This window comes from Colletes gigas, unplaced genomic scaffold (genome assembly GCF_013123115.1).
Source record: "Colletes gigas isolate AHSC1104 unplaced genomic scaffold, ASM1312311v1 Colletes_gigas_Sc00001, whole genome shotgun sequence".
NCBI classification, from domain to species: domain Eukaryota; kingdom Metazoa; phylum Arthropoda; class Insecta; order Hymenoptera; family Colletidae; genus Colletes; species Colletes gigas.
Window position 1 is genome coordinate 2,709,968 of NW_025106630.1, and position 22,855 is coordinate 2,732,822.

Sequence of the window (22,855 nt, forward strand, 5' to 3'; positions counted from 1 at the left end):
ACTACGAATTAAACCCTCGAAATACTCCGATGACCCTATCGAAAGGCTGGCTACGATCCAAACCCGTTCAAAACTCCAAACGAGCCTGACACCAGCGAAACAGATAGCGACGAACAATCACCGATATTAACGAAGCTCTTCACTCGTAACATTCCTAAGAAATCCAAATATATCTTTTGATTTCCACTCTGTCGATTCGATTAAAAATTCGCTCCGATTCGAAATGGGAAAAGGATAATTTATTTGTGATTCCAAAATCAATGTAAAACGATTTTGAAAAATCTTGATAAAATTCTTATTTCTCATTCTTCTATGTAAATAGTACGAAGCAATCTCAATTTTAAACGAAATATTATCTAGTCCATTCGAGTTACTTGTTTTGGAATGTATGAGATTACTTACTTGCACCAAAATACAATAAATATACGTATATGTATGTGTTGGTCGTGGATTAGGTTTAATTGAGATTTACTTGTGTAATTATAAGCTTAACTATTAATGTTTATTATAAGTATATTGGTGAATATAAGATATAGCACACGTGGTGGACAACACAGCAAGAAAGATCTCGCAATACACACACACTTACGCACACATGGCGGGGCAATACGAGTTTCTATTTCAACAGTATATGGAAGATTAACATCGAATTAACAATTTTAAACCCTGATTGTTCCCCGAATAGAATAGTCCTCTTTGCACCAATATTCAATTTGCTAGTCGACTGTGAACGTAAAAGCGTAAAAGCGATGGTTCTAGGTTAGAGTGGGCCTCAGTCAATAGGTTAATGTACTGAACAAGGTCGACGGCTGAATTAAAATACTAAATCGTAAAATTGTCTCCTTGACTCCGTTCGGCGACTAGCCACAGTTGCAATCTAGTTTCCTAAAACGCCTAACGGTCTCAAAGCAATTCTACACGCTTGAATTCCGCAATCTCTCGCGAACCTTGAGCGTCACGGAACGGACTGTAAAATGCAATTGTACCTTTGTTACAGGCGAGGAAATCGTAACAGTGCCTCCCACGAGCGGAGGCCAGGATAGCTGGAAGGTGCAGACACTTTCGTTGAGCACCGAATCGCCGAGCAATCGTCGTAAAGGCTGTCGTCCTCAGGTGCAAGCGGTGTCCGCTGGGAAACGTACGCGTCCAGCCCCGCCCCCGCCGCCGATATCCTGCAAGGTCAATGCCAAGGACATCAACAAGTACTTCGATTGGCCGAACAAGGAGAACACGCCCGGAAATGCCGTGAACGCAGCGGAGGGGACGAACGAGGCCCAGTTGGAAAACGAACAGCCAACCATGGGCTCGAATTTGAGTCGTCACAACGGAAAGGGCCTCACGGGCCGTAGGACCCAATCCTCCGGGAACTTGTGCGAACCCAAGGGAAAGCTGAACACCATGGGCAAGATCCTGGTTCCGTGCTCCAGCGCGCAGAGAGAAAGGTGAGTTTTTGGTACTTATGATTTGGGACTGTAATTTGTAATCGTTAGTGCTGAAAACGATTGCAATTAGAATTGTAGCTCTTGTGTGGAGGAAAAGAAATTGTGGGAGGGGGTTGTTCTTTTGCATATATCCGGGGCAAAGGTGAGTTTTTGGGGACTCACGATTTGGGAGTGTAATTTGTAATCGTTGGTCCTGAAAACGATTGCAATTAGAATTGCAGCTCTTGTGTGGAGAAAAAGAAATTGTGGGTGGGGGTTATCCTCTTGCATATATCCGGGGCAAAGGTGAATTTTTGGAATTTATAATTTGGGGACTTACGATTTGGAACTGTAATTTATAATCGTTAGCCCTGAAAACGATTGCAATTAGAATTGTAGCTCTTGTGTGGAGGAAAAGAAATTGTGGGAGGGGGTTGTTCTTTTGCATATATCCGGGGCAAAGGTGAGTTTTTTGGACTTACGATTTGGGACTGTAATTTGTAATCGTTAGTCCTGAAAACGATTTCAATTAGAATTGTAGCTCTTGTGTGGAGGAAAAGAAAAACATATTGTAAATATTTTTTTTTTAATGGGTTTTTTCTATAATTTCTCGCCATTGAAAGGATATAAAATATTTAGTTACTTAATATTTATTGACAGTACATGAATGTAGTAAAATATCACACGGTGACAGTAATCTAAAATCGAACACGTTCGAATGCCGCTCCAGCGATCCAATTAACCGGCTCTTTTTCCCCCTGCAATTATTTGCAAAATGTTTTCTGTTTTTGAGAGGTGAACAAATTGGGTTCAGTTTAAATGAAATGCGTTCCCTTCGATCTCGCGCGTTCAAAACTGATAAAATACGTACAATCGACCGAACGAGGCTACGTGCAGCCGTTTAGTGTGATACAAAAGCTAAAATGAACGAAGAATTTTATTTAAAATACGTGTTTATACGCTTGTTTTATCAGACTGTTTAAAATACTGATCCAATATAAAGAAGAACTAAAAAAAATTGAAAACTTTTAAATTATGCTTGTTAAAAGATAAATTGATTAAATAGTATGCATTTTAAACTTCTTCTGGGCCCTCTTCAGGTACGATATTAGGAAAAAGCACGTGTTGATTAGCCAATTCGAAACTCGATATACAGGGCGTTCGGTCACCCCTGGGAAAAATTTTAATGGGGAATTCTAGACGCCAAAATAAGAAGAAAATCAAGAATACCAATTTGTTGATGAAGGCTTCGTTAAAAAGTTATTAACAATTAAATTCAAAAATTTCAAATCGTTCTGGAAAAATTATTTTCGGTTGCGGGGGTCAATTACAATCATTTTTGGTGAATAGAGATACCCTTGAATTCCTACCCACTTTCTAGAAAAAAATCGAGAAGGTGTGAAATTTTTCGACGGAAACAAAAATTTCAAATCGTTTTGGAAAAATTATTTTCGGTTGCGGGGGTCAATAACAATCATTTTTGGTCATTACACATATCCCCGAATTCCTACGCACTTTCGAAAAAAAAAATCCTTACCGAAAATCTAATTGGGTGCCTAAATTCGACGAAAAAGAAAATTTCAAATTGTTCTGGAAAAATTATTTTCGGGTGCGGGGTTCAATTGCAATCATTTTTGGTGAATAGAGATACCCTTGAATTCCTACCCACTTTCTAGAAAAAAATCGAGAAGGTGTGAAATTTTTCGACGGAAACAAAAATTTCAAATCGTTTTGAAATAATTATTTTCGGTTGCGGGGGTCAATTACAGTCATTTTTGGTGAATAGAGATACCCTCAAATTTCTACCCACTTTCTAGAAAAAAAATCGAGAAGGTGTGAAATTTTTCGACGGAAACAAAAATTTTCAAATCGTTTTGGAAAAATTATTTTCGGTTGCGGGGGTAAATTACAATCATTTTTGATGAATAGACATACCCCCGAAATCCTGCACATTTTCGAGAAAAAAATTCTGTACTAGCAGAACTTTAAACGTTAATAACTTTTTAACGAAGCCTCAATCAATAAATTAGTATTCTTGATTTTCGTCTTATTTTGGCCCCTAGAATATCCCATTAAAATTTTTCCCCGGTGTGGTCGAACACCCTGTATACAAATAGAACGACTTGTCAATTCGATACATATTTCCCTTCGACCCCGTAAGAACCAAAGGCCAGTGTACCAGAGGACTGATTTGATTAAGGTGCGAACTACATTAGAGCTAAAACACTAAACCGGAAGCGCGTTGTAATTAAATCCACCAGGAAGATGAGACAGCGAAGATAGTCGGGCAAAGCGAATGCCGTTGTACTTTCGCACGAATGAAATCCTCTTTTGTCCCAACTGCGAAATTCTTCTACATAATCAAATCCGGCTGCATTATTGTAGCATATTCAATTCTGCGAGGCAATTAACTGATAACAGGATTTTGGAGAAAGCGCTGTGCAACGCGATTCTAAATGAGTTCGCGGCAAAAGTGAACTGAATTCCTGCGTGCGTCGCTCTAGAGCGAAGAATTTTAAATTGAACCGCTAATAAGTGAGCATTTCGAATTCTGATTACCGCAATTTGACATTCGATTAACTTAATTTAAGAATGGAACTAATTCGTTCAAAATTCACGTTTCGAAAAGAAAAATAAATATATATTTCAAACACGGTATCAGACCACTGTCATTTATTTTTATTTTTTTTATTCGTGAACAAAAAACATGCAGCGTAGTTTATTGATAATTTCATTTAAAAATTGAATCAATTTATTACACATAGAGTACCAAATTCATAAAATATGATATTGAAACAATGAAGATGATAATACATATAAATTGAAAAGTAATTTTAAATGTCGACAAGAAATATACTAGTAATAAATTTATAATTGTTCGATCGACACCGTTTTACTTCCGTATTATACAAATTCATCTCGCCACGCCCTTCGCTCGATTTAATTGTTAAAAACGAGTGCCCGGTCGAACGATCGAAACGAATTGTTGAAAATAATAAAGAATGACGGAGGGTGGCGTCGAATTAGAGCGAGAACTATTCATAACCGGAATTAAACGCGTTGCTGGGGATTTCTCGTTACGAAACCGGTGCTCGGTGTTGCTTAAACAACCAGCAACGGCGTGGCATAATCTGGCATAACAAGTTGGTCGTGGGATAATTTAAAGTCCCTTTAAGGTCAGTCAGTCGCAGAACTGGAGCGGTTTCCATTAAATCCTCGTTTGCGCGAAAACGGATAGCGAGCAGAGAGGCAACAGAAGAAGAAGGGCGTCGAAAAATGAGAGAGAAAGGGCGCTCGCGTCTTGATCTCGTTTGCGTAAGTGCTGTTGTTTACCTGATAAAGGCGGATCCACACCATCCAACGAGCATCCGTCCGCCATTGTAACATCCTTCGGTGGGTTTTGCATGGAGATGTTCACGCTTGTCCGCCCGCTGTTCAGCCTGTAAAGCTCTTTGAAGGATATCTCGGCGGACGGTTGCCTGACGGATAGTGTGGATCGGCATTAATAAAGAAATTACGAAGACAAGATACAGAAGTAAACTCTTTGCGGTCGGGGCTCTTACAAGATCGTTACCCAGACGCTCGTAGCTGCAGCGCTGGTTATATAAAGGCTGTTTCATAATGTGGATATAATTACGGAGTAGAATGTACGGTGAAATAATAGTAATAATTCGTGGCAGGATTTATCCCCAAATCGATGGATAGCTTAAGATAAAAGTAAAACGATTTTCCAGTGTTCGTTACGGGGTCGATAAAGCGTAGCGTTTTGACTGTAAACAGAGGAAAGTTCTAAATTATATAGAAACACGTAACGCTGTGTAATCTTGGAGAGTTCGAACGTGAGTAGTAAATTCTAGAACATAGTAGAAGCTATGATATAAACATGTGGCCGAAATACATTATTAACCACTAAAAATTGTATGAAAGTTTAAACGTAAATGAAAATGTACTTTGCTGGATAATACATGAAGCTGGTAATAAGCACAATATCGTGTTTAGTTGTAACAGCAAACAAATTTATAGAAATATCTTCTGAATCGTCGAGAATATTTAAACCAGAATTTAAACTAAATAAGAATTTTGTCCATCTCTTGTGAAAGGGATGGTCATTTAGCAACGAATGAAAGTGGAGATGGAAGTAATAAATTATAACAACCATGCTTATTGGACCTTGCACGAATTTTTATATTTCCAAGCAATTATCGGTCCCGTTGTCTTGCAATTATCAAGGTTCTACACGTAGAATAGAAACACGTAACGCTGTGTAATCTTGGAGAGTTCGAACGTGAGTAGTAAATTCTAGAACATAGTAGAAGCTATGATATAAACATGTGGCCGAAATACATTATTAACCACTAAAAATTGTATGAAAGTTTAAACGTAAATGAAAATGTACTTTGCTGGATAATACATGAAGCTGGTAATAAGCACAATATCGTGTTTAGTTGTAACAGCAAACAAATTTATAGAAATATTTTCTGAATCGTCGAGAATATTTAAACCAGAATTTAAACTAAATAAGAATTTTGTCCATCTCTTGTGAAAGGGATGGTCATTTAGCAACGAATGAAAGTGGAGATGGAAGTAATAAATTATAGCAACCATGCTTATTGGACCTTGCACGAATTTTTATATTTCCAAGCAATTATCGGTCCCGTTGTCCTGCAATTATCAAGGTTCTACGGTGAAGCGTAATATTAGAGCAGTTTTCGGGGCATTAGTTTTTCGCATAACAATTAGTCACGCGTAGTAAATTTTATAATTAAATCGTAAAGCTCGTCGTCGTCTGGTTTTCGAGTACAAAGTCGTTGGCTCGAGATATTAATAAAACGGATAAAAGTTGAAATTGCAGCCACGAAATCGCTAATGGACGACGGAATATCAAAGAAAACTGTTATATCTCGACATTACGCGAGCGTATAGGTCGCGTCTTATTAAAATGTCTTCCGCATAATTTGATTCTGCAATGGTCGTATATACGGGGGATTTCTGCATTCAACGGGAAACGTGATATTGCTAATAATATCACGTGCGAACGACGGTAATAATTTTGGGCGTAATTTGTCGCAAACTGCGCATCACACCTGACTGACTGTGTAACATCCGGACGTGACCTTAATGCAAAACGAAGGAGGAATTCTATTCGGTTATGAAGATTCTTTTCCGCGATAAATTGCCAACTCCTGACCCCCAACACTTGGTAGCTTTCATTGCCTACCTTAAAAAGTATCTTAACCGTAAATTATTGTTTAACAAAAATGCCATAATCTCGACGTTGTTTATGTATTAGATTTGATAATCTTTCTTCAGAATTGTCGAACAATACTGCCCTGATTCATTTTTTACACATGGTACCCTTTCAAGTTGGAAATGGAAATACTTTATTTCATGTCATAAATATGTATTTAGGCTCCTTGAAACAATTGAGTTTGCTGTTGATAACGTATCTGTAAAAATTAATTGTTTTTCTGAGCTTGACGGGCCATTTCTTATTTTACCGACCGGGTTAGTCTGTTTTACCGACCGGTGGTCTGTTTTATCGACCTGGTTAGATCTGTTTCACCGACCGGGCGGTAGGTCTGCAATATGCATGAGTCACCAGAAGCAGCAGGACACTTGCATAGTTCTGTTCGAAGCGCACGTTTTGCTTTTCGTGGATTTTCCACCGAGCGTTCACGAAGAACACGACGTTCCTTTTGCAGATACAAATTCTGTGGCTCGTTGCCCAATCATCTGGACGACAAGGACACGCTAGACGACGACCAAAAGGAAAATAATAACATAATGACGGACACAATCACCGGGAATCTCGGTGGAACGTTGCCACACAAGAAACGATCGTTGGGCGTACATTTTTCGGACGGAGGACCGACTGGCGCTTTGGATCTCGTCAAGCACCGGTCACAGGACTCCGTCGATGAAAACGATCCTTGGAGGTACGTGGTTTCTTTGTATTATATTCGTAAAATATAAAATAAATGTCATAAGCATATATCAGGCTCAAAATCTTCCAATAAGAACGATAGAAGTCACCCAACAATTTTTATATCTTCGCGACGTAGTGTTCATTGGTCAAAATTTTCTAGTAAAAATTTTTATTTGACTCAGAACGCGTTACAGAATTTTTTAAACCGACATGGTGAAGTTCGAAAAATTTTTAACCGTTCTAGAATAAAGCCCCGGTTAAATAAAAATTAGTTCCGCTTCGAAATTTCCATAAATCCGTGGATTTTTGCAGATACCAGCAGAGCGACCTTGATCTGGTCAGGTGTCGCCACGGGAATTTCGATTCCGTGAGCAGAAATCGAAGCACCGACGCGGTATCCGGCGATTTAACAAGAAGGTACTCCCGCGGGTCGTCTCTGGACGACAGGTGTCATCGAAACTCGGATCTTGACCTGGTGGGCACGTTGCCTAGACGGAAACAGGACGCCAGAAACTGCGGGAAGGTTTCCGAGACCAACTCCTCGTCCTCGCAGACTAGCAACCCTGACGGGGCGGACAACGATTTGCTGATGCAGATCGTCCACAAACCCGATTGCGAGCTGGTCAGGCATCGACAACAGCTGAGCAAGTGCATTGACCTTAAATTGAGCAAACTGGCCGGCGGAGAGCCGCAGGATCAAGGTTACGCGTCGGAACGTTCGCCGGAAGACGAGCATCCTCCATCTTTGCCTGGACAGCCGTTCCCAAATATAACACCTGGTGAGTAATTTCTATTTACAATGATTTAATCTATTAACTTTTATCGAAGGAACGATATTCGTTTAATTAGACTAGTCTTCGACGAACAGAAGCAGAGAATTTTGGCTAGTTCTTTAGGCCTCTTGAGTCCATCGTCAAAATTAATTAATATATATTATTAAATGTGATCTGTGGGAAGTCAGAACAGTAATTCGCATACTTCTAGACCAGTGTTACTGTTATAGCTATAGAATTTCGTGGTACACCATAAATGTTAAGATCGATCCCAAGAATGTCACATTCGAGTGGATGCTGTGATAGGTTTCTAAATATGTATATTTCAAAATTCACAAATTTGAAAATTTAGATGACAGTAATATTTTATTAAAAAATTCTGGATTTGTAGTTTCTTAAAATTTTTAAATATTTTTTACAATGATTCGTGGCTATAGTTGTTCAAAATTCTGACAGTAACGATAGTAATAATGCTTGAGAAATATGTACAAATATGACTGACACAAACGAGTCCATTTTATACATATAGAACAGACAGTAGTGTTTCGTAAGTTTAATATGAAATTTTTAACGAAGATTTTTCGAAATTATTCGTCACAGAGACTAATTCAAACGTCGCTCGAAGATAAAATCACGAATATTTAAAATAGAAAATATTAGAAATGTCCCTCTATTAACGGAGCGCCAATTTAAATAGCAGCACGACGCCAAAAATTATTGATTACGATGAAACGTCAACGAGGCAGATCGTAGACGATTGTGCAACGACGCTGGCGCGTAACTTATACTTTTGTACTTATTACGCTTTCTCCGGACAGATCAATATGGAGACAGTATACAGTGTCCCGGGAGCTGACCAATAAACTTACTCGACATGTTTGGCAGGTCATTTCGAAACAAAAGTGTCCTATAAACTGTGGGTCTGCTTCCATTCGTTATCGAGTTACGGCAAAAACAAGATACTGCTACGACCAAACGATGGTCTTTTTACTTTATGCTTGTTTTTCTATTGTATCGTTTTGCTTTCATGTAAAATCGGAGATATTGCACAAATTGGCGGCTTTCCATCTGCAAACGTTATACTGTTTCTTTTGAAAGATCGTGGAGCGACGAGGATCCGCGAAGTTTGGCCATCGCCACCGATTTTCAACCATGACAGTTCCATTGTCTCCGTAACAAAAATTGTAAACGAATACGGTATCAGCGTATTCCGAGTTTTTAAAACGTAGCAGGCATCGCAAACTGTACGACAGAAACAGGCTGTTTAATCTAACTACAGAATTAGATTGATTTGCAAGTGTTATAGACAGCCTAAGCCTTCATCGGCACAGAGACTGCCTATTTCAATAACGAATGAAAATAAATTTATAGCACGTATGACCTCTTTGGGTCTGACATGTCAAGTATCTTGAGAAAGTTTCTCAATTACCGTGCAATACTTAGATCCAACTGTACACACAGAATTAACAGCTGGATATAAATATAAATTCTGCAAACCGCGACTGATATACTTTTCAAAAATATTTCATTTTGCTGTCGTTATCTAAAAGTTAGATAGAATCGATTGGAAAAAAATTTGACTTCGACGTTCTGTTATATCTGTTGACTTAAACGCAAGGTTTCCATGTCGTATCTAATCGAGGTAAACGTCTCTTCCGGGATTTACGGTAAATACAATATTTAGCAAGTGATTAAATACGGCGGGCTACAAACGTGAAGAACAAACACAATCCGCCGGGCCAGTGACGTAATATATCCCCTTGCGATTTTTTTGTTTCCTCCCCGAGGTTTCTTTCCACGTTACATTTATCTCGTTCCACTTGCAATTTCTTTCGGTCTGATCGCTTCAAAACTTCTCTTGTTACGCTGTGTATTCTTCCTCCCCATTCTCATTTTCTTCCCTGACCAACAGGAAGCTGTCTCGCTGCTGTTCTTATTTCGGTTCTCTATTTTCCTTCGACTCGGCCAGTCCTACTTTAATATCGTTCCAGTACAGTGTATCCACTTCTTTGCTACTTTTTACCATTTACACTTTAGTATCGAAGGGAGAGAAGAAAAATCTGTCTGGTGAGGAGCCGCGAGACTTTGTAGGTCAAACGAAAATTCAGGAAACGTAACGTCGTGCGCGAGTAGAGTAGCTCGTACGTAACGCGAGACCATTTTTTCTTGGTGCCATGTAATACACTTTGGAAAAAATGCAGATTTCTCTCATTCCCGTAATATCTCCGGTAGAATGGACATCGGAAAAAATGTTCAAACAAAAGTCTTCTTTCTATATTTACGAGACATATACAAGTTGACATCTCTAAAAAACTTTTTATAAAATCCCTCATGATTCTGAAAACATTTCACGAGACAGAAAAGTCTGTATTTTATTCTGGGAATTGTACAACCCCCGCGGATCCTATTACAACAACGAAAAATAGTTTCGCGTTACGGATGAGCTGCTTTATTTAAACGCGATGATTCAGGATTTTCAGACCTTTCCAGAGCAAAACTTGCTTCAGTGTCCATATTTCATCTTCTTACGATACAATTTTTGCGTATCATTAAAATCATTTCTTTTCTTCCCCTCGTCTTCGCCACATTTTCTTCTATTATATTATCTCATGAGAATCCTTTTACCTTTTTCCCCTCCCCACATTGGCGAATTTCTTGCTTTTATAACTGCAGCGTTATTGCCTCTTCAATCTGCTTACTGTTTTCCATTTGGCTTTGAAATTTCTACCGTCGTTTTTAACTGACCTTTATCCTTGCAATAAAACTTTTTTTTATTTTCCTTTCTCGTGTACCGCTACGCATCGTAAACATTTTTATAATCGTATCCCCGGGCCGGGACGGTTGATTTCAACGTGTCTGCCATTTTTCTACACCGCATTGTCGTAGATACCAGACGACATCTCGTCTATCTCGTACTCTGTACGTGTCAGAAATGTTTTAGGATACCTATTCCCCCGTTTCTGCGCCCATCGGGCGTTTCTTGGTCCTTGGTTCTATCATTTTCCAGCAACGAGCAAGCTTTTTGCCGTCTAGCCGGCGTCACGTCAAGTGGTATAGGGTAGGAACACAATGGCCGAGTAAGGACGAGGAACTCGAGCTTGACACACTTTTGTCGAGTGAATTTCGCGGATAAGACGTACAGGTATCTTCTGGGAATCCTTTGTGGCTGATAGGCGACGAAGTGTGCGTCGAATTCAAGGCTCTTTGTCGCGGAAAGCAATGCGCCGGTTAAAATGAATGTGACGACGGATTCTATTCTTCTTTCCCTTTCACCGCCTCGACATCCTATCTATCTTCAGTGGTTTTGCCAGTAATCTGTTTCCGATGGAAAAGATACTTTATTGCTGAGAATGTAATAACGTCTGGACGTCGCGTGACTTTATTCGACGACTCTTTCTATTAATTTTGCTTCTGTCGGTGCTCCCGTCGCGTTATTAACCCTTTCTGCTCGAGTGCCAGGACATTCTCAGCGGCGTACATTCGTCAAAGGAACGTTAAATTAGATTTAAAAAGAAGAGGTTGTAAATGTCCAACTTACGAATCATCATTTTAAGGGGTAACACCACTGTAGAAACATAAAATAAAGCGTTTTTTCGCGATTTTTTTTTGGATGGATGGAAAAGTAAGAGGATAATTTTATTAAGCATGTCATTAAGTGTTCAAAAAAAAATATTTATTCAGAAATAGTGCAAAATGACGTCACTGGAGCCCTTCTCGCGAGACGTGAATCTGAGGCGCTCTGCTGCACGCAGTGTAACTGACACAAATTTGTATTTGGAAAAAAATCAAAAATTTTCTCTTAATCTACATGAGTATAGCTAGAGAAGTACGTAGGGGATTTTTAAAATATTCATTTTTGTGGGATTGGCGAGCATTTGAAGTAGAAAGTCCAATTCTGTACAAAATATGGGGCATTCATTTGTCAATATATAATGTTAAAATCAACTTATCGAAACTCCCCTACGTACTTCTCTTCGGAATGTTAGTTTCAAGATATGGCCAAAATTTTGAGTGAATAGAATGAAAATTGTTGAAATAACACTGCGTGCCGTTTTAAGAAATCGTGTTTCGAGAAGAACGCCTTTAAAGCTTTGACATGTGTTATGGACGTGAAAGAATGAAAAATTTGATTGTTTAAAAATTTTTACCATTAGTCTGCTATCCCAGGACCATAAAACTGACCTTCTCTGCTTAAATATTCTTCCTCACATTGTTTCCTCGTCGATTTTATCTCTTTTGCCGTATCTGTCAAAGACTGCTCCACGTGCTTGATCCGCCTAGCAGCAGCTTCAAGACAAAAATTGTACGCTTGAAGGTCAATATCTGTCTCCAAAACTTTTATAATCCGCAGAATGTTAGTCAGGTCGTCGTTAAAAGCGCATACAGCAATATCAGTCGCTATATTCAATGCTTTTTTGCCACTTGAGTAGGACTTAGGAGGATTCATGTTTGCTATTGTTTGTTTTTAAAATTTTTTATATTTTTAATTTGTAACTTATTATATTATGAAATATGTATATGTTACCGTGAATGACCGAAATTGGAGAATGTCAACTTTCACCGGTGAATGTCAACAGATACCAAATACGTCGGTGAAAGATCGAATATTTCATTACATTCTCTCCGGTGTGTGTCGACAATCACAGATATGCTCTGGTGGAGGTCCAAAACAGAAGAGTCAAAAAACAAGCGACTGGCTCTCTCCTGCCAAATCCTTTGTTCTGCTAGGAGTCAATCAGCTTTGTCAGTCTTATGCAAGCTTTGATAACGCGAGCAACGTTTTCTTAATTTTTTTTCCGATACCCTAATTTATACTAAATGGATACTGCAGTAAATCGTGATCTTTTTCTAACCCAGACCTAACCCAGACCTAACCCAGACATAACCCAGACCTAACCCAGATCTAATCCAGACCTAACCCAGACCTAACCGAGACATAACCCAGACCTAACCCAGACTTAATTCAGACCTAACCCAGACCTAACCCAGACTTAATTCAGACTTATTCCAGACCTAACCCAGACCAATTCATCGCTGATAACGGGGGTTAGGTCTGGGTTAGGTCTGGAATAAGTCTGAATTAAGTCTGGGTTAGGTCTGGGTTAGGTCTGGGTTAGGTCTGGAATAAGTCTGAATTAAGTCTGGGTTAGGTCTGGGTTAGGTCTGAATTAAGTCTGGGTTAGGTCTGGGTTAGGTCTGAATTAAGTCTGGGTTAGGTCTGGGTTAGGTCTGAATTAAGTCTGGGTTAGGTCTGGGTTAGGTCTGAATTAAGTCTGGGTTAGGTCTGGGTTAGATCCTTTCAGAAAGAGAGGCGAAAAAGTTACGTCACCCTTGTGACGTCTTATAGCGACTGAATTACGGGGAAGAAAATATAAATCTACAACATGTTCAACACTCACCATTAGTGCATGGTGAATGTCAACATTTACCGGTGTAAGTCAGACATAAGGGTGTTTAGCAAATATTTCGGGCATACACTAAGCGACTATGTGAATGTTGACATTCACCGATGAAAGTCGACATTCTCCAGATTTCGGTGTTTCCACTGTAACATATACAGGGTGAGGCATTTTAAACAGGTCACCTGAATAACTCGCTTGTTTTTTAAGATAGGAGAAAATGCATTAGACCAAACTTATTTGGTATCGGGGGGCTCATAATCTGGTATTACCAATTTTTTTGTAGGTGGAGGCGTCAAGGAGATATGAAGGTCAACTTTGTTTTTTTAAATGGAATAGTATGTTTTTTTACTTACATTCTGATAGAGTGTTTCAAGGCGAATACAATGACCTATTATTAAGGGCATTCAAGGTCACCTAAAGTCAACTGCAATAGAAAATAAATTGTCTCAAAGCACTCTTTGAACACTTGGATACTTTGATATTGCTATTACAAGTGTTCAAACTGGCGACTTTGAACATGGATACGTAGTCTAAATCGTTGCAATACTGATAACACTACCTGGCAAATTTCATTTGTCTCTATTACAGAGCAAGCTCTTTTTATACGTTCTTGCATGTCAAGTTTGGTAGTTGGTTTTCCGCGGTACACTTCTGCCTTTAATTGTCCCCACAAATAAAAGTGAGAGGTGTCAGGTCTGGGGATCGTGCCGGCCATTTGTTACTTCCTGATCGACCTGATACCTCTCGATTTTTATTTCTGGGGAAAATTAAAGGCAGAAGTGTACCTCGAAAAACCAACTATCAAACTTGACATGCAAGTACGTGTAAGAAGAGCTTGCTCTGTAATAGATACAAATGAAATTTGCCAGGTAGTGCCATCAGTAGACTGCGGATGTTTATGCATTTATGGGAAATTTTAATCCTCAAAAAACTACGGAACGCATTTAATATGCAAAAATATAAGAAATACTTAAAGTAAGATACGAATTATTATATTTAGGGGTTGAGACAGCCCTCTGCGAAGCTTCCGTTTCATTAATTCTATTAATAAAAATGTGAATTTGCATAAAGATCCGCAGTCTAGTCATCAGTATTGCAACGATTTAGACTATGTATCCATGTTCAAGGTCGCCATTTTGAACACTTGTAGTAGCAGTATCAAAGTATCCAAGTGTTCAAAGAGTGCTTTGAGACAATTTATTTTCTATTGCAGTTGACTTTAGGTGACCTTGAATGCCCTTAATAATAGGTCATTGTATTCGCCTTGAAACACTCTATCAGAATGTAAGTAAAAAAACATACTGTTCCATCTAAAAAAACAGAGTTGACCTTCATATCTCCTTGACGCCTCCACTTACAAAAAAATTGGTAATACCAGATTATGAGCCCCCCGATACCAAGTAAGCTTGGTCTAATGCATTTTCTCCTATCTTCAAAAGCAAGCAAATTATTCAAGTGACCTGTTTAAAATGCCTCACCCTGTATACACTATTAATTTATGATAGGTAAGAACGAAGTACATAATGTATTACTTGGATTACTTATACACATACGCAAGTAGGTACTCGTTTCGGAGCAGTTCGACGTACATAGGAAATCACTCGGAATTTCAAAGAAAAAAATTTTGTACAGGTACAAAACTTATTCCCTCTTATTATAGAACGTTCAAAGCATCTTTTACACTAATAAAAAAAAAATATTTTTTGATAATTCTACAGTGATGTAACCCCTTAAGAATCGTTGCCGTGCCCACTGGAAATAAATTATTGCTAAATTAAGATAAATGGCCGTGTCAGAATTTTTGTTTTAAATAACCAACACCGTGCGTTGATTCAAAGATGATTTTCTCGCCTCGTGTTTCGTATCAGATGCTGTTTCAGCGCTGATATTCAGGCGCAGTTTCGAGCGTAGGAAGATAAAGTGGGCGGCGGTGGTTGTGGCTTTGACACGGCAGGATTGCGGGAAATATATCGAAACGCGGATTATGCATACGCAAAAGTTCCCACGGCCGATAACAATCCGGAAATCGAACGTTATGGAAATGGGGACACCTGTATTACGGGTGTTTACAGTCACGGTCTCTCTTTTATCTGCTCGCCCGAACTTTCGGAAGTTCACGAACTTTATTTCCGCGTCGATCTATCGCGACCGGCTTACCAGAAAGTACAATTACGTTATCCGTGTCGATAAACATGTACCTCGAAGTTTTGTACGTTTAGTATCGCGATATAGAACCGACGCGAAGTGAGCTAACTTCGACACTTCGCAGTCAGCGACGCATACATGCGAAACTCGATGAAAACATATTCAAAAAGACGATATTCCTTATTTATTACCTACCTTCATAGTCACCTACTCCATAAACAAAAGAGAAAATTGAACAGAAAACTCTAGAATCCTCCATTACAGTGATGATTCTTAAAATGAACATCTGTGTTCATCTTTCGTACAACAGAGGAGAAATTTGACACCAGCAGATTATCCAGCTTATAATCCTTCAAATTGGGAGGGATAGGAGTGTTCAACTTACGAATCACGTCTGGAGTTCATTTTAAGAATCATCGAACTAATTTCATAGAAAAATAAGAATCCGCTTGTGAGCTTAGAATTTCAAGAGAGATTAAAATTGCTTAAAAGAAATATGTAACCCAGTTTTCGTGTTCGGTTACGGATGCGTTCCAAAAACAGATCGTTTTTATTGCTCGAGCGTGAAAACGAGCAAACGTTTACACGATCCTGGCTGTTCCCAGTAGTCAATTCATGCGATACCCATTTTATATACTTGTACACAAATCCAAGCCGTCGAACGTGATCTGAAACTGTTTGTTGGGCTACGTCGGAGCTTTTCCACCGTCTCTGATGCGAGTAAAAATTGGTCCTCCTCCAAAGTGTTGCGAAGAATATCATTATCGATCACGGAGGGTCTTCCAAACCGTTCGTCTCCAAGGTTAAAGTCTCCGTTCGGAAATTTCCTCGAACCATCTTTCGCTTGGCCTTCGGGATATTGCGTTCGCTCCAAAAGCTTTTAACATTTCTCTGTATAAGCCTCTGCGGCATTCTTGTTAACATTCGTAAGATATAGAGTGCTATAAATGAATCTTAACGTCAGACGTATTTCCTTGGCAAATACTGGCGATGGAACATTTGTTTTCTTTTATTAAAATAACTGTATTTTCAATTTTATATTTTCATTAAACATAAAGGTGGAATTTAGACTGGAATTTGTTTCAGTTTGATAATGTCGACTACACTGTGCGTTTTTGAAACAGTCGAATATCATTAAAACCGTGCAACATTTTCTGTCCAGTAACGATACACGATCGGCCGAGAAACGAACAAAAGGCAAACAGAATTATAATGCAAACCTGCAGCATTAACCTAACAAAGAAAGCTTTCCGTCTGGCGGGTCTTACGTTCGCCAGGGCGACCATTAATCACCGGTGGCACGGCTCTGTTATAAAGTTATAAATTATCGGCGAAAATATATCAACGCACGGCGGAGAGATCGTCGAATGGCCCACGGAACGGATACGCTTAGGAACCCTTTCCCTTTATTTCACGACAGCTAATAATACGCTGGTAAATATTCCGTAATTGAAAGCACGGTCTAACGAGCGATATTGCCATCGCATCGATAATGGGTGGCATTATTGGTGTAATATGCGAGTGAATAAATCAACGGTGCCAATCATAAATTTCGTCGTATCGCGCGGAATCTCGAGGAGCAATAATTCTACGCCGACGACGCTTATAACAGGGCGCCGGGGGGCTTTGGCTTGTAATCTGTCACAGCGCGCATCAACGAACGAAGACGGATCACAAAATTTTCAGCGGACATTATGGTATCCATTCCGCGTACCGTGATATCGTCCCGTGTCCGATGACCGTAGTTCACAGGCGTTAAATCACTGCGACTGTCCGCGGGAAAATACAGATCGATCTAAAAGGAGTGCTCGAAGAACCTAACACTGCTATTCTCCTCGTTCGTATCCCCTGTCACGGTGACCAAAAGTTCAAATTTATACGTATTTTTCGATCTCCATAATCAATATTATATTTTATAAAAAATATTATATTATTTATTAAATGTTTTTCTATCTTCAGTTTTGTTTTGTTTATATTTATTTTTCTTAGTTTCAATCACATAGATTGTTAAATAGTTCATTATACAGGGTGTGCGGCCACCCCTGGGAAAAGTTTTAATTGGAGATTCTAGAGGCCAAAATAAGACGAAAATCAAGAATATTAGTTTCTTGATTGAGGCTTCGTTAAAAAGTTATTAAAAAATTAAATTAAAAAATTTCAAATCATTCTGAAAAAATTATTTTTGGTTGCGAGGGTCAATTACAATCATTTTTTATGAATACACATACCCCCGAAATTCTACCCAGTTTCGAGAAAAAAATTCGTTACCGAAAATATAATGTCTGATCATGAATGAATGATTCTCCTAAAATTTCAAGTGTTTCAAATAGTTCTGAAAAAATTATGTTTAGTTGCGGGGGTCAAGTATAATCATTTTTTGTTAATAAACATACCACGGAAATCCTACGCACTTTCGAGAAAAAAATTGGAGTAGGTGCTAAAATTTTTCGGCGCAATTAAAAAATTTCAAATCGTTCTAAAAAAATTATTTTTAGTTTCAAGAGTCAATTACAATTATTTTTGGTGAACAGACATGCCTCCAAAATCCTACTCAGTTTCAAGGAAAAAATTCCTTACCGCAAATATAATTTCAGTGCAGAGATGTCTAGTCAATATTTCATGCATATCTTTAAGACATCGTAACTTCTGAACGAATTGGAGGATTTTAATGTTTCACAATGCAAACGACGCGTATTATAAGGAAGAATATGTAAAAATTCCAAGATTATTCGATAATTTGATCCTTAACCCCGTAAAGTGAGAAAACCCCCATAAAAATGATCCAATTTTCAAACGGCTATAACTCCTACAATAGTGAACGTATCTCAATGAAATTTGGTATGGAAGTAGAGCTCATGGACACCTAGAAAAATGTATTAGACAACTTTTCCGGACAGCGTCAACCAAATTAGGTACACATGAAAAATGAATTTTTAAGAAAAATCGACGGAGGCCTAAATTTTTCGATTTGGGGGGTAAATTATAATCATTTTTGGTCAATAGACATACTTCCGAAATCTTACCCATTTTCTAGAAAAAAATTCAAGAATGTGTGAAATTTTGTTTGACAAAATTAAAAAATTTCAAATCATTCTAAAAAAATTATTTTTAATTGTGGGGGTGAAGTACAATCATTTTTGATGAATAGACATACCCCCGAAATCCTGCACATTTTCGAGAAAAAAATTCAGTACGGACGGAACTTTAAACGTTAATAACTTTTTAACGAAGCCTCCATCAACAAATTGGTATTCTTGATTTTCGTCTTATTTTGGCCTCTAGAATCTCCCATTAAAATTTTTCCCAGGGGTGGCCGAACACCCTATATAGAAAAATTAAATATGAAATATTTTCCAAAAGTTCAAATTTATACGTATTTTTGGATCTTTATATTCAATATTATATTTTGCAAAAAATATTAGACACAGAAAAGGAAGGAACAAAAGAAACCATGCAAAGAAGAAGAAACGAGAAATGATTACATATTTCTATCTTCAGTTTTGTTTCGTTTATATTTATTTTTCTTAGTTTCAATCACCTAGATTGTTAGATTGCTCATTGAAATCTCCGATAAGCCTTCGGGGAAAGGAATATAAATCAGCATGAATAGTTAAAAAGTTGTTAATTGATCGTCCAGCCGAAACGCGGACGAAAACGCAAAAAATTGACTCGATCGAGCCTCAAAGATTACACGTTGCGCGCGAAATTGTGTTGAATAACTAATGCATCATTTACCTTCGGTCCCGACAATTTCCAAGCAATTTGATCAATAACGGGTTGAGTGTACGTCATAGTTTGCATTTTGTATGAATATGTCTATAACGGTGGGCACGGAATCTACATATTTTCAATTTCAATCTCATGCATTCGAAAAGAGCCGCTTATCGGCTGGCGTTGACAACTTTGCGAAATTATTTCCGTCTGTTGTTTTTAGCCACGCCGGTCTATCGCCCCGAAAAATATTCGTTTCATCGCCGCGAACGTCAGGCAACATCGGTGCTAGTCGAATAGCAAAACTTTATTTGTCCCTTCAATGGTGTGCTTTAAAGCTTCTGTTTTCGTACACGACGAAGGCCACGCGTGGAAAAATGTTATTACAAATTTTCTATCTAATTTTACACGTGGACTTAACCCCCCCTTTTTCGATCATACTGTGATCCCCGTCTTACTCCTTAGTAAATTAATATTACAAATTGAAAGACAAAATTTTTTTACACCTTGTACGTCACATGATCTGGCTTGCATTTGCTTGTTAAAATAAAAAATAAGACTCTATTATACCAAGCTTGTAAAAATTAAAAAATTAAAATCAATTGAATAGAGTAAATAATGAAAATACGTACAAAGACGAAGATGCAACTTTAAATTAAAATACCACTATTTTTTCTACAAAGAATAAAAATGTAAATACATACAATGCATATTTATGACAAAAAAAGTATAAAAACATGTCTTAATTTCCATCTGTGACATATTGTTACCTTAGACCGGGTTCGTCCGCGCGAACGCTGGTAAAGGCTGCATCAACGTTAGAAAAAAAATTCATCTTTTATACATTTTCTTTCACTCGAGGATAAGTTATTCGTTGCTCCGAAGCGTGACTTGCGTCACGAAAAATTTGATTCCAGCAACGATGTTGTAACGCTCCCATAGAATACAATAAAAGTTTTACTGCCTCCCCGTAAAAAACGTCGCGTGAGATCGTTAAAAAAAATTAAATGGATCCCTTGTAAAAGAAAAAAATCTAATCTTCGCGTATGGCTTCGCAGTCGTTTCGTTACACCGTCTTTATATCTTCGCGTTATCTTGTAATCACACGAGTGTGCGCGCGGCTTAGATTTAACAGCCAATGCCCCGACACGGCGCGTTTCAATTAAATTAAAAAGCTTTTAATATGAAATATTCACTGCTTAAGCGCAAACTGTTATACGACTTTAGTACGGAGAGAATTCAAAGGAACTTTGAAAATTAATCGTATCACCATTATCTCTGGCGCAAAAAACGTTGACGACGCGAGGATCATATAATATTTAATTCCCAGGGTAAATAACGTTTTCAGGAAAAATTTCAAAGATTCTCGGGAAAAATGCAGTGATCAACTGACAAGAATTTGAAAATGGAGCAGCGATTAAGCAAGAATTTCTCGACACTGTCCACATTCCCTTTATTCTGGATACCACATTCCTCCTAACCCAGGATCCTTTTTCCCTTTTTTACAAAACCCTGTCACAGTGTCCCAGAAAATACTGCGCGCTTTTAGTTTACTTTCTGTTAATTTTAAACTCTTCGTCGAAATAAAGGAATTAACAGATTATAATTCTCTTTTGCAAATCGCTATTTTCTTGCTAGTTCAATTTAAATTCATTCGGAATGAAATCGCGCCACTTTTTGGAAGATGGTATACCAATTACGGTCGAATTATCTTGCAACAGTGGAATACTAACAGAGTATTCTAATAACACGTAGTACGAGTTAGCTTCTCAGCCGCCTCAAAGGGACAGAAACGCATTTAATACATCGGTTTGATAATTCTAACGGCATTTCGATGTACAACGTTTAAACGTCCAAGTTTCTCGGGCCAATTATTACCTCCACGCCACTGAACATTGCTGGTTCCGCCGCGAACAACGATTCTCAAAGCTAACGCGAGGGTTCGCGTTCCGGAAACCTTTTCATCTACCTCGTAATCGTAATTCGCAAGTACCTCGTTCACTTTTTCAAGCCCCGCTGAAAGTGTTATGAGGAGACAACCCGCTCTTCGCCCACCCTTTCCGCGACACTTGTTTGTACGAATTTGTTGCACAGCCCGGAAAACGCGTTCGTCGTTCTAACGCGAATCGTTGATACATTTGGTCGTCTCTTAAGTAATGTCTCTCGTCTTGCTTTGAATAAACAAGAAATAAGAAAAATTTCTTAAATACATTTACATAGTCAAAACTAACAGGAAAAAAAAATCAAAAGTGCACAGAGGCAAAATGTAGTCAGAATACTGTTACATTTATTAAAAACGGCGTTTTCTCCAGATATAATAAAAATTCTAAGAAATTATTAATGCTTGTCCAATGCTTCCGAGTGTAGAGATTCGTGTTTGATGTAATTTATGACCAAGGCAGGTTCGTTTATGTTTACGTATGAATTTTAATATACATTTAGGCAAGCTACTGTAATCACGAGACTCGCGTAAGTGGTGCATATCAACCTAGTGTCGGGCAACCCAGTTGAGAAACCCAGAGTCCGAATATACATACACGGACACGTATTATGCATACACGTGTATCCTTTGCGAGGTACCAGGACCGAGTTTGCTTCGTGTCTACTACAAGGGTATTTCGGGGGATCCATTGGCTTCGAAATTACGCAGCTACAATATACTGTCGTCATTGGATCTCCTCAAAGTATCTACCGTGCATGATAAATTAGGAGGGACGTCGCGTTAATGAAAGATTCAGCCGCAATATCGCAGGAGCGTTTACGCGGACAACTATGTTAGCCGCATCTTTGACGAACGATGGGAAACGGCAGACATTAATTTCCCATCCGGCCGTGAATAAATTGAAACGTCGCGATGAACTCAGCTCGGCGAGCTTAATGGATTGTACAAATCTGTTTTCATTAGGGTCAGACTGACAGCGAAAAATTCACGCTGTTCCGAATAATTGGAGGAGCGTCCACTTAAATGTTAACCAATAATTTTAAATGCGCTCGCGACAAACTAAATATTCGACGAAGTGTTTTTCTCGTTCGTACAATTTCCGGTTTTATTTGGTTCGTTCGTCGAAATTCGTTCTTTCGATTTTTGTTTTATATATACAGGGTGTTTGGCCACTCCTGGGACAAATTTTAATGGGAGAAAATAAGACGAAAATCAAGAATATAAATTTCTTGATTGAAGCTTCGTTAAAAAAGTTATTAAAAATTTTAAATCATTCTGGAAAAATTATTTTTCGTTGCAGGTGTCAATTACAATCATTTTTTATGAACTCACATACCCCTGAAATCCTACCCAGTTTCGAGAAAAAAATTCGTTACCGACAATATAATGTCTGATCATGAATGAATGATTCCCCTAAAATTTCAAGTGTTTCAAATCGTCCGGAAAAAATTATTTTCGGTTGCAAGGGTCGATTACAATCATTTTTGGTGAGTAGACATACCCTCGAAATCCTACGCACTTTCGAGAAAAAAAAT

At 38.4% G+C, this 22,855-nt stretch overlaps 1 protein-coding gene across 2 annotated transcripts in view; it reads left to right on the plus strand.

Annotated features, from left to right (window-relative positions):
- The window catches only part of LOC122395045, a 285,418-nt gene that overhangs the window by 209,861 nt on the left and 52,702 nt on the right, over positions 1–22,855 (plus strand). For both annotated transcript variants that reach the window (XM_043392343.1, XM_043392352.1), the window contains exons 3-5: positions 998–1,442; positions 7,124–7,357; positions 7,660–8,126. In XM_043392343.1, coding sequence (XP_043248278.1) covers positions 998–1,442; positions 7,124–7,357; positions 7,660–8,126 — 1,146 coding nt within the window. The remainder of the gene's footprint in view (positions 1–997; positions 1,443–7,123; positions 7,358–7,659; positions 8,127–22,855) is intronic.